Genomic DNA, 12,962 nt, shown 5'->3' on the forward strand with positions numbered 1-12,962 from the left:
AGTACTTCCAAGCCAAACTGCAAGTTTACAGAAGGCAAGTGTGCTGCGTTTTTTTGTTGTTGTTGTTGTTGTTGTTTATTTATTCACTGTCTCATGCAGCTCTTCAGGCCCATATATGTTTTCAAATGGTCTTGGTTCATAAAGTTAAATTAGTTTTATTATTGGAATAATGTTTCTGTGAAATGGAGCATTTTCCATTCATTATCCATTAGTTTCTACAACAGGAGGATATTTGAAATATAGCACCATAAGTCTTGAAGCTCCTTCACCCTTAACAGATGACTTCTGCCCCAACACTCAGTGTACTTATAATGTTCAGGGCACTCACTGTATTTATAACTAGTCTACTTTCTTCACCAAACCCAATACATGTTAGCTTTATTATTGTACTAAGATTTAATTGATTATTAAAGAAGTCTTTTTAGATTTCAAGGCAATAACTTGAACTCCTCCCTCAGACTGCTCAGATTGGACCTTGTGCCTAGTGTTTGGTAGTGATTGCTAAGTGATCTGGCAACTTCAGGAATGTATAATCTTGGTACATAGAGTCACACTAAAATCCAGCGAGATGGGGAGATGGAGGACACTAAGATTTATTGATTGCTTTCTATATGTCAGAACCTTCATTGGTTATTGATATTTTGTCGAATTTTATCTTTACAATATTCATTCATTCATTTTTTAAAATCATTCATTATTGAGGACCTATAATGTCCAGTATGTCAGGTGCTGAGAATATAGAAATGAACTGGACAGTTTCGGTACCTTCCTTCACGCAACTTCCAATCTAGCTATTTACTGACTAAAACATGAAAACGAGTCATCAAAAGGATAGAATCCACTAATGGCTAAGTGGGGAATAAACTGAGAATGTATAGCAGAGGAATCTAACTTAGACTAGTAGCTTAGGGAAGGCTTTCCTGAGGAGATAGAGATTATGCAGACCTGATATAGGAGTGGGATCAACCAGGTGAAGTTCTTCAAAAGGACTTTATGCCAAGGGGACCATATGCAAGGAGGCCTAGTTATGAAAGAGATCAATGTATCCTTCAGGAAGAAGCAGAGTATGCTGGAATATGGGTGTCAGGAAAAGAATGGTGGGTGAGGAGGCTAGTGAAGGGGCAGAGACCACTGTGGACTTTGGAGGCCATGTTAAGGAGTGAGGCTGGGCACTTTTAGCCTGAGAGTAAAGAGAAAACCCTGGAGGACTGAATTAGAATGGCATCCTCAGAGTTGGTGTTGTTACTGTTTAAGTCGGGCCAGTTATGAAAAGAAAAATAGACTGAGAGGAAGCAAGACAGAGTATGTGTGAGGAGGGCCTCACTGCGATAGACCAGGGAGAACTGGCAGTAACTTGGACCAGGGTGGTGGAAATGAAGACAAGCAGGTGACTCCAGATAGATGCAAGAGGTAGAACTGACAAGAGTTTGGTGGCTTAATGAAGTGGATGATGGAGGCAGAGGGGAGGGTCTAGAATGACTGTGGTGGCCTTTACAGAGATGGGACAGAGGAGCAGGTTCGGAGAGCAGGTGATGAAGTAAGCTGGGAAGTACTGAGTGTAAGTTGTCTACAAGTTGTCCACAAGACTCACCTGGAAATCAGATGCATCTTTGACTCTAGATCTCCAGAAGATGGTCTGCCCTGGGGTCATCTATAGGTTTGGGTATGGAGGGCGCACAGATAATATTTGAATGTAGAAAAATAGAGAGATGATCTCATCGGGGGAAAAATATGTGAAATGAGGAAAGACAAGGATCTAAGACATCGGCTTAAGGGTGACCAACTGTTAAGCAGCAAGTACAGGAGGAATAGCTGGCGATGTTCCTTATTCTGAGTTCTATCTTATGGATGACAGAATTAAACTAAGCTAGTGTCATTAATTTAGTTAATTAAGCAGGAAAGTCAGAATTCAGACCCAAATCTTTCCACCTTCTGAATACTTCATGTTTATGATGTGAAAATGATTTATTGAAGCGTTTCTCTGAGCCGTCCTTTGAGGCATTTTACATATGTTATTTTATTAATTTTCAGAGCAATGTCCCCGTAAACTAAGTGTCATTATTATTCCTAACATAGAGATGAGAAAACTGAGACTTGGAGAGATTAACTAAGTTCTCCAAAGTTACACAGCTAGTACCTAGCATGCATTTCCACCCATATCTCTTTTTTTTTTAAGATTTTATCTTTTTAAGTGATCTCTACACCCAACATGGGACCCAAACTTACAACTCCAAGATCAAGAGTCACATGCTCCACCGACTGAGCCAGCCAGGCTCCCCTACGCCCATTCCTTTCCCTTGCCCAAGTCCATGCTTTTAACTATTGTGGTTATACTAGTTAAGGCAGCCGCAAACTTGAACACGCATCAGAATTACCTGGAGGGGCTTCTTAAAACACAGATTGCTGGATGACACTCCTTGAGCTTCTGATTTGGAATGTTGGTGGGGCCTGAGAATTTGCCCCATTTCCAACTAGTTCCAGCAACCTGCCACAATAACATGCTGCCATCAGCGTTTTAATTTGTAAAGCAATCATCAGATATAAAGTAGTTAACTCCTACTAAGTCATTAACATGCAAATTCAGCATATTAAAACACGTACGTAACATAAAATTTTATTGAAAGATATTTTTATTTACCTGACCCTAGAATCTCTAATACAGAACCTACTTCTAATCCCCACCATGTACTTCAAGCAAGGCTGAATTTCTTCCTGGTATAAGCTCTTTACAGCCTTCACAAAATTAAGAATATTCACTAGCATTGCAGAGAGCGAAGTATGTACTATACACATATATACTCAATATATATGTGTGTGTGTGTGTGTATATATTGAATTCAGTGAAGCCTCAGTTTGTCCTAACTTGATTGTAGACTTATTTTCTTAACTTAAAATAATATTCAATCTGTTTAGCAGAAAGATGTTCTCTCTCTCTCTGCTGTAGCTCCTTTCTCTGTCTCAGCCCCATTCAGACACCTTTTCACAACTGTTCTCTCATTGCCCTATGACATACCTGATTATCAACCTTTAACACTTCTTAAATGGCCACATAACATTGGCACTACGCTCTATGAGCCTATCAGCCATAATCTAATTTTTTACTTCAGCAAAAAAAATCACATAACCCCTTTCGGGCTGTTGTGGGTAGTTCTCCCGGCACACCACAGAGGTAAGCTACGGTTTACACTGTTTTCTGTCTCGATGATTCATATGCCTAGAAGATTCAGTTTGATTACTGAGCCAGATAGTTATTTGGTGACCCATAGGTAATGGGAGGACTAGGGCAGCATTAGCTAGTTTCATAAACCATGAAAAACCTGCACAATTAGTGTTACACTTTTGAATTGGAGTCAAAATCCAGATGAGCGCTGGCACACGTAGCGGGTAAGAAGAGGCTGGCACTGCTTTGGTGTTACCCTCCGTGGGGCCATGTCTACAACCCCAAATCCTTGTATTTATTTGTCAAGGTGCTGCACTTTAAAATAATAATAAATCGACAGAAAAACAAAGACCACGAGCTCCTTCTGGAACAAAATGTTGCAGGTACAGTAGTAAAAAGTCCTGCCAGCCCCAGAAGAGATGTGACTTTCTGAGGAAAGTGGATAATTTTTACTTGATGGTGAATCGTTAAAAGTGAGCCAGATGATTAAACTTAATGGAACAGCCACATTAAACTGAAATTAGTAAAAACATGCCTTGGGCAGCCTACAACCTTTTATTTGTTGTTGTTTAACTTCTGCCTTTTACAGTGGCCATGATGAATGACATCACAAAAGAAAAAATCCAATTAAAATCTAAGTGCTCAATAAACCCCTAATTTCTGGTTGCCACCACCACGTTCACTAGCACTGATGTGTTGTGTTTCCTCTTTTCTCCAAGAAGAGAGACAAGAACTGGCCCCAGGGGAATTCAGTGGAAGGAGAAAGAACACATAAAGGCTTCTGGAGGTTTCTGCTCTCTGCACTCTATCAGACATAGGCACTGCACTTCGAGGGGGATGAGGTTAAACTGTTTTATTATCAGACAATGCCTGAGTAAAGAGATGCATTTTCCCAGTAGTTTTCAAATATTGATAAGTCAGAATTGGGATCTGGAGAGCAATCCTGTTCCTCCTCTTAGGTGGTGTCTCCACTGCCCTTTCATACTGTCTCGGATGTTTGTTCTATAAGTCATCGAAATGGTCTCTCCTGACAGCTAAAAATAAGTTTCTGATTACTTTTACCTGAATAAATCTTGTGACCAGATGTGGTATTCACCTACTAAGTTGCAACAATTACAATATTGAGAGTGATGAAAGAACCGGCCAAGGGAAGTCTACAATCTTGTGGAAGGTGGAATCTAATATATCACATGGGAAGACAGCAGTTGCCACCCGGTAGAAGAATACTAGCTTTTGATGACAGATTTTATCTTAGAGATACCATGTGTTTGTAAAATTGGGTTCTCAACAACAAACTTCTCAAAGTCAAAATAAGAGCCAAAACGTTCTTATTACGAACGAGGGGCTAATAGGAATGATATCTTAAAATGCGCTTTTACTGCATGTTTATATAGGAATTAATATAGTATTTGGCCATGGACTCTAATTAGATCTTCCTGATAGCCTGGTCCTGTGCTTCTATTAACCTCATTTTATTGATAAGGATCTTGGCTCAGGGAGGCTAATTGACTCTGCTATGATCTTACACTTGGTGAGTGAGAGAGAATGAACACAACTCCTATTTGGGACTCTGGTGCGGTGCCCCCTGCACTGTGCCAGGTTTGCTAACCATGGCTGCCCGGAAGCCAGATCCAATGGGCAGTGATGTTGGTTTCATTACTCATGACTTAATGAAATAGCTTTTTAAGAGCTCTCTTCAGTCATTAGAATTTGACAATTGAGAGGTAAAGTTTCCCCAGTGGCTCTTTCTGTGTAATCATGGTTTCAACATTGCCTTAGCATATCACATTACACAAATCATGGAGTCCTCTTTTGTTTTACATTTCTTATTGCGTTTGTCTCACTTCTAAGCAATTCCCTCCCCGTTGCCATTTATCTTCCATTATTTCTGCCAAATTGCTTTCAAGGCTACTAATTGTATGAATAATATTCTCTTCCTCAAACTCTGCTATTAACCAGCATTAGCTGTGTGGCATTGGACACAGTATGCCTATCTCTAAAAACAAGAAGGTTGCACCGAGTAATCTATGGGGCCTCTTCTTGTGCTCAAGTTCTAATATTCTGACTTTCACACAAGGTGTGTATATGACTTTGAAAACACTCCATAAACCGGAGCCTTGGTTTTCTTGACTCCACGATGATGGATTCAGTTAGCTCACATTCCCCAAAGTGTGTTGGAAAACTGTCCTCAGGAATGCCAACACCCAAAAAGGTTTCTTCACACAAGAATGTTGGGAAACCTAGATTAAATAAAATCAAGTACAGTTTTAAACTGTAGGCATTCACTGCCTTTAATATGTTAATGTACACTGGGTGACTCCCAAGACAAAGATAGAAAATGAAGTATTTCCCAAACATGGGAGCAAAGAACCCCTCTTCCTTAGCACTTTGTATAAACGATAGTCCGTGAAATATACTTTTAGAAAGACTGGATGAGCTTATTTTAAGAGTCCCTTTTTGGCTTGAGAGTCTGTTTTCAAATGTCTCAAAGACACTACTCTGGGCATTTTGTGTAGTGTGAATCAACAGGACACAGTTGCTTACCTGTTGCTAGTGTTGCCGCTCTTGTAACACAACCCGTACTCTGTTTAGACAGAGCTAAAATAAGGTTTAAGGATTACCTGCCTTCTCAATAAATTATCTGGTCTGTATGTAGCTGATACTTATAATTGTGACCTTAAAATAGTTTCCTTGATTTTCGCTTCTGCAAATTTGTGAATAGGGTTAGCTTATCTGAAGACCTAGGAAAAATACTTTCTAAACTTTTGCTTAGATAGAGAAAAGGGGATTTAAGGACACAACAGGAACTCAACACTCTTGAAACCATCTCTGAGATAGGCAACGTGGGCAAGTGATCCAAGATAGAATCATTAGCTTCTACTTCAATGGTATATGAGCATTTGCTTAATTCAACCTTTAACCCAGACCCATTTCATTGACACTTAATCTCATCAGAGCCTCTGCTTGATTACCTTCAGGAGCAGGGAACCCACTACTTCATAAGGCAGACTATTCCATTTTAGTCTGGCTCCACTTTTTAGAATATCCCCACCTATATTAAATGAAATTCTGAGTATTAAATGTTCTTGTTCAAAGTGACCTTGTAAATTACCCAAGGGATTTTCAAAGCACTGTTCATGGCAACACTTAAGATGTTTCTCAAGTGCTTTGAGTTGAATTTCATGCATAATTAAATAAATATCATATCTTCCCAGAAAAGTGATTATAAACTCCCATCATACTCAAAGAGACTGAGTAGCTTCCCTAAATTCACCAAGATAGGAATATATAGAGGCAGAATGTACTCAGGTCTCTGTTTCAGAAATCAAAATCCTTTCCTCAAGAGCGTATCGCTGCTCTTGTATGTCCAGATACATAAAAGTGAGGAGGAGAGTGTACTTGTAGAATCTGAATGCTGTCATGAAAATAAGAGTATAGTGAAAAAAGTTTCGTTCCAACCAGGCTAATATGTCCTTGGGTCAATTGCTATTACTCTGGCCTTTAGAATTCCCTTCTTCAAAACAAAGATTACTGAATTTTCTATAAGCTCTGTTCCAGTTCTGGAAATTTCTATAATTGTAAGGAAACATATTCTTTAATGAATGGCATTACTATTGAGGGCTTAATTAAACAGTAAAAGGAAAAAAGAAAACCTCCAAACCTGTATCCCTCAGAAAGTATTGAATGAAAGTTGACATAGCAAGCATCATAAAGACAAACAGTTTAGAATCACATGCTTGACTTTTACTTTCTTTAATTTTTTTTTCTACACTAGTTACATTCAGACCAGGATAGAGGAGATGGATCACTTAAATATATCCTTTCAGGAGATGGAGCAGGAGATCTCTTCATTATCAATGAAAACACAGGGGATATACAGGCCACCAAGAGGCTGGACAGGGAAGAAAAACCTGTTTACATCCTTCGAGCTCAAGCTATAAACAGAAGGACAGGGAGACCCGTGGAGCCTGAATCCGAATTCATCATCAAGATCCATGACATCAATGACAATGAACCAATATTTACCAAGGATGTTTACACAGCCACTGTTCCCGAAATGTCTGATGTTGGTGAGTGAGATGCAATTTCAACCACACAATGTTTCTCCTCTAGTACATCAACTGAATAAAGGATCCTATGAGTGAAATTTGCTGAGCTGAGTGAATTTAGATGCTAAATTCTAAAACTATCATATTTCAAACAATTCCTTTATGACCTTTTTGTAAGTGCACCTGCGTTTCCTAATGTTACTTTAGTCTCATTTTATCATTATCTTTAAGAAAATAGCATTTCCTCTAATGATAAAGGGATGAAAAATGGCAGGCAAGAACAGGAGGAAGAAAAAGACATCACCTCATCTACTTCCTACCCCCCAAGTGCCCACTCTGCTCCTCACGCTGAGAGACAGCAGCCCTCTCCACCTCTCTTAGCACATGTTGGTACTGGGCCTGAGGTGAAGATCTCCCCAGTGTAAAACAAAAGCCTAATTTACAATCCAGACTCAAGAGTAATGACAGTTGCTTTAATTAACTATGTATTTGAGAAAGAGCCCCAAAGAAAATTTTTTTTTAAAATCCATAAACAATGTGCAGATAATGATGTCTAGGGGATATATCCTTTATTAAGTGATGGATATTAAAAGATTTTCATGACATTAATACAGTGAATTAATATTTTGTGCACAGTTCTACCAATTTCAAAGTTAATAAAGTTTGCCTCTAATTTGCTTAAATTGGGAGAAGGTCAATAGAATTTAAATTTTAAAAAATCCGGGATCCCTGGGTGGCGCAGCAGTTTAGCGCCTGCCTTTGGCCCAGGGCGTGATCCTGGAGACCCGGGATCGAATCCCACGTCGGGCTCCCAGTGTATGGAGCCTGCTTCTCCCTCTGCCTGTGTCTCTGCTTCTCTATCTGTGTGACTATCATAAATAAATAAAAATTTAAAAAAATTTTTTTTTTAAAATCCTACTGACATCAGTCTTAGCCACATTAAAATACTTCATGGGAGACATTGATAAATTTTAAGCTACTTGAACCAAGAGCTATTTTTATTTTCATTCAGTATCAAACTCAGAAGGGCTATATTACATAATAATAACTTTTCTATAATTCTATGAGTCAGATATCAGAGGCGTGTTGGGTCACAGTTCCAAGACTTGGAAAAACCTAATCCATGGAAATTATTGTAAACCCTCTAAATCTTTCTCATCAAGAAGTTGCTCATCTCATTATTAAAGCCACTCTGTATTTTCAGAAAAACCACAAACCATCAGCAAAGCAAAAAAGAGGGATTAGAACTCTTTTAAAAGGAAGATTTTAAAAGGAAGATTTGTTAGGAAAAAGTATTTTTCCTCTATGCGGTAAAAGGCAGGAAGCATTAATGGAAGATAGTCTCATCGTCAGCACCACCCAGAAAAACAGTTTCTAGAAAACAAAACTTGATGTGCAAGGTGTCCCTGCACAACTATGGGGGTGCCATTCACTTCTGAAGCCATTATAGAATTAAGTATGTATTACAAATATTTGGGGTAGCTAGAATTAACGTGTCTTGAGGAAGGAAAGTCTTTCTAATTTGCACACAGGCACAGTTACGTTCATATTAACCATTATCATAAATTAACATGTCATTATTATGATATAAAAAGCCATCTTAAAGAAATGACATCATGACTGGGGGACAGCAACAGGGTGGTATAAATGCACTTTGATGTTAAACAGACCTGAGTTTGAAACTCTACTAATAAGCAGCAACTCGATGTCTCCGATGCTTCAGTTCCATATGTACAAAAATAATAAAGGTCAACACCTAAGGATTATCATGAAGATGAAATGAGAAAACAGGTGCAGAGCCCCAGTATAATATCTGGCAACTAACAGGGGCTTAAAATCCAGACAATCATATTCTAAAGCATTCAAACTTAATATTGATGTCAAATAAGAATGTGGGTGTTTGTTCATTTCTACTCTTAGCTCTTGCTCTAAAATCATATAAATGCTTTCATTCTCCCCACCTTCCTTCCCATATTACAAGGATGGGTGATCTATCTCAGGCATCAACATGCTAAACCCAGAGCATCCAACCCAAACACAGCACAATATACTTGCCCAGCAAATGGGATTGTTTAGCTATTACAAAAGCCATGTAAAACTTCCATATTCCCTGATTGCACCTTCCCTGCCCTTTCCATGGACCGGAGACCTCTAACAGTAAGCTTACTGTTTCTCTGATATGAATATCGAAAGTCAGCCATGAAATGATCTTCATCAGAGGGTCTTACCCTTTTTGGAAGTTACAGATCCCCATGAGAATCAGGTAACATCTATAGATCTCCTCTTCAATGAAATATACATGTAAGCATACACATACAAACTTGTGTGGAATCTCATGGGGGTTATGGATACATTGATGATCATTAGGTGACAATGGTCCTTAAAACAAGAATGCTTTTCTAAAATACCATAGCCTTCTTTGTGCTTTTTTTTTTTTTTTTTTTTGGAATTACAGTTTCCAGATGCGAATGCTCTAGTATTCTAATTTAATCCAACACTATCTCTTTTAAGGTTTAAGGTCTTTCAATCTCCTAGAATTATCAGTGGGTACTTTTATTTGCAAGTAACAGAAAACCCAAATAAACTAGTTTAAACAAATACAAGTATTTATTGACTTAAGTCATACTTAAGTCAAAAGCAAAGTGGGCTTCAGACATGGTTTGGTTTGGGTTCAACTATTCCTCTGAAATTTTCGTATCCTACTCAGCTTTGTCCTCAGGCAGGCATCTCTGAGGTCACAAAATAGCTGCTGCACTGACAGGATCTAGATCAGCACATTACAGTATAGGAGAAAAAGCACCTATGACACAGAATTCCCAACAAGTGGCTTCCTGATTGAAGAACCCCAAAAGTAATCCCTATAGACAAAGTAATGCAAGATGCTGACTGACTAGGTCTGGATAACTTCCAAGGATGACTGTACCAAGAATCCAATCAAATCTCATCCTTTGGAGATTGATTGGTATTGGTTCCACCCAAGGTCATGACCATCCCCATGCTTCTCTTTAACTTAACCTTTACAACATTTAGAAATGTTGATCACACTCCTTCAGAGAAATCCAAGGCTATTTAACCTAATACTGTCCTGAAGTTCTCCATTCCCTTGCCGTGAGAGTTTTGTACAAAAGTAAGATCATGCTTTCTCTTTCTGGCTATGCATCAAGGATCCATACGAACCCTTAATTCATTTTCAATTCATGTTTCTGTCATTACAGGCACATTTGTTGTCCAAGTCACTGCAACTGATGCTGATGATCCAACTTATGGGAACAGTGCTAAAGTTGTGTATAGTATCCTACAGGGGCAGCCCTATTTTTCAGTTGAATCAGAAACAGGTTAGATTTCCTTTTTTATCTTCTTTTTACAATCTATAATGTTAATCAACATGTTCAGCTGAGCTGGCATATTTCTTAATTTAAAAAGTCAGTGTAATTAAATTTTCTTAGTCATCTGCCAGATATCGACAATATACTTATAAACATGATATCTACATAATTTCAACCAAGAAATCTGACAATAGATGTTTCATCCATTATGTTTATATAGGGTAGATTCAGAAAAACTTCTACAATGTTCTTTTTCCTTCTGGTTTGGGCTGAGGTTAAAGACCAATCCCTTCTGATAGCCATTAGGGCTATTTACAAATATTCCAATTCCTCTTTTTCTAGTTATTTGGTATCTCTTTTTCCTCCTCTGAAGCTAGATATGGCTGCAAGATTTGTTTGGGCAGTATTTCAAGTCATTCCAAGCAGAACTTTTAGACCTGGTGCACAATCCACATTCCTATCCTCCTGCCACAGAGATCATGAATGGAAACCAATGTTGACACTGGTCTCCAGCCTGGATGTCTGTTATCCTTAGCAGAGCTTCTTGCTGGTGTACTCAGAGCATGAACAAAAAATTAATGTTAGCTGTGTTAAGCCAGTAAGATTTTGCATGGTTTGTTATGACATTGTCTAGCTCATCCTCACTGATACCATCCTAATCAACAAAATGGTTTCCTTAATGGATTCCTTTTTTTAAACATCTCATTCTTCTGCATTTTCTCCACAGAGCGGCATATTATCTTATGATGAATTGTTTCTTAGGAAATATTGCCTGTGCTGTACAGTAAATTCTACATATATTTTTGCTACCATAATAGGAGTCGGGTTCCTTTTGTACATTTTTCAAGCATCCATTACTGTTAGTAGAAATCAAAATTTTTCTAGATTACTACATCCAGTTGGAAATCGATGTGTTAAGAGGTGCAGTGAACTTGGAAAGAATCCTAAGGAAAAAGAAAATGTGGAGTTGAAAAACAATAAGGATGAAAAATTAAAAATATCCAATGTAAAGGACAAAAGCCTAAGGGGAATCTCCTGTGTTTAAATGGAGAAGTACTGTCCTTGGAGAAGGGGGGTGCAGCTGCATGGTCACTGAAGCCAGGACTACAGGAATAAGATTAACCTGTTGTCTACTCATGTTTAAAATTTAAAAAAAAAAAAAGATATTTTCAGCTTCATTAGTTGTTAAGCACTGGAATGTGCTACCAGAGAAGGTTATAAAGCCTTTAAAGCCTTCAAAGACTTTAAAGCCTATAAAGATTTTTGAAAGAATGTTGTTAATTTAAGTATAAAGCCTACATAGAGATTAGGCAAACTTTGAGAAGTTCTTTCAACTACTTATTTTATAACTACCTGACAACAGAGATAAATGTAACCCAACATAAGAACATTGGTCACTGCTGGGACCAATTGAACTAATGCTCACATCAGCTTTAGGAAACCTTAAGTTCTCTAGGATCATACAGGATGATAACTGTGGGAGAACTGATGCTGTGTTTTCTAAAGACCATAGTTTTGTAGTTTAGAAAATCCTCCCCCCCCAAAAAAAGAAAAAGAAAATCCTCCCAACATTCATTACGGTTGGTATAGTTGATGAGCAATTAGCCGATTCGATAAAGCAAAACTCAAGCTCAGTTCAAAGAAATGGCATAACAATTTCCTCATGGTACATTTAAATGTCTTTTACCAAGCAGCTATAGGAGGATAACATTGTACCACATGCCAAATTACATTTTGCTATGTTATCTTATAACACATGATATTTGTACTACCTACAATCTATCCCATTGTAGAATTGACTTGCACTTAACTCTCCTTGTACGATAGGTGTTTTTTGTTTTTTTTTTTTAAATAGACTATCTCCCCCATGTGGTTGTAATTTCCTTCAGCATGAAGGCTATCTACAATCAAACCATGTTTGTATAAATAAATAATTTGATAAAGTATTTTTAATACATCCCTTTCTAATTCTGAATTTCACATCTATAGGCATCATCAAGACAGCTTTGCTCAACATGGATCGAGAAAACAGGGAGCAGTACCAAGTGGTGATTCAAGCCAAGGATATGGGTGGCCAGATGGGGGGATTATCGGGGACCACCACAGTGAACATCACTCTGACTGACGTCAACGACAACCCTCCCCGGTTTCCCCAGAGTAGGAACATTTGATTGAATGAACTTCTTCAGTGCACTTTTGTAAAACTCTAACGTTAAGAATGATATTTATTTTCCATTGTTATTAATTATCAATATTGGTGACCTTAGTAAGAACCATACCTTTATTAGATGGGCAATTTCTGTTATGGTTATTGTTGTAAAGGCAACACAATTGTTTTATTTTTCCTTATTAAAAAGACTACCACAGACATAAATTTGCTTGTGCAGAACATATGTACACAAGCGTGCGGTGTTAGTTAGAAAAAAA

General features: G+C 38.0%; 1 protein-coding gene across 2 annotated transcripts in view; it reads left to right on the forward strand.

Annotated features, from left to right (window-relative positions):
* The window catches only part of CDH6 (cadherin 6), a 125,380-nt gene that overhangs the window by 86,088 nt on the left and 26,330 nt on the right, over nucleotides 1-12,962 (forward strand). For both annotated transcript variants that reach the window (XM_055325721.1, XM_055325722.1), the window contains exons 3-5: nucleotides 6,936-7,230; nucleotides 10,425-10,544; nucleotides 12,525-12,692. In XM_055325721.1, coding sequence (XP_055181696.1) covers nucleotides 6,936-7,230; nucleotides 10,425-10,544; nucleotides 12,525-12,692 — 583 coding nt within the window. The remainder of the gene's footprint in view (nucleotides 1-6,935; nucleotides 7,231-10,424; nucleotides 10,545-12,524; nucleotides 12,693-12,962) is intronic.

Source organism: Nyctereutes procyonoides, unplaced genomic scaffold (assembly GCF_905146905.1).
Source record: "Nyctereutes procyonoides isolate TBG_1078 unplaced genomic scaffold, NYPRO_anot_genome, whole genome shotgun sequence".
Classification (NCBI taxonomy): domain Eukaryota; kingdom Metazoa; phylum Chordata; class Mammalia; order Carnivora; family Canidae; genus Nyctereutes; species Nyctereutes procyonoides.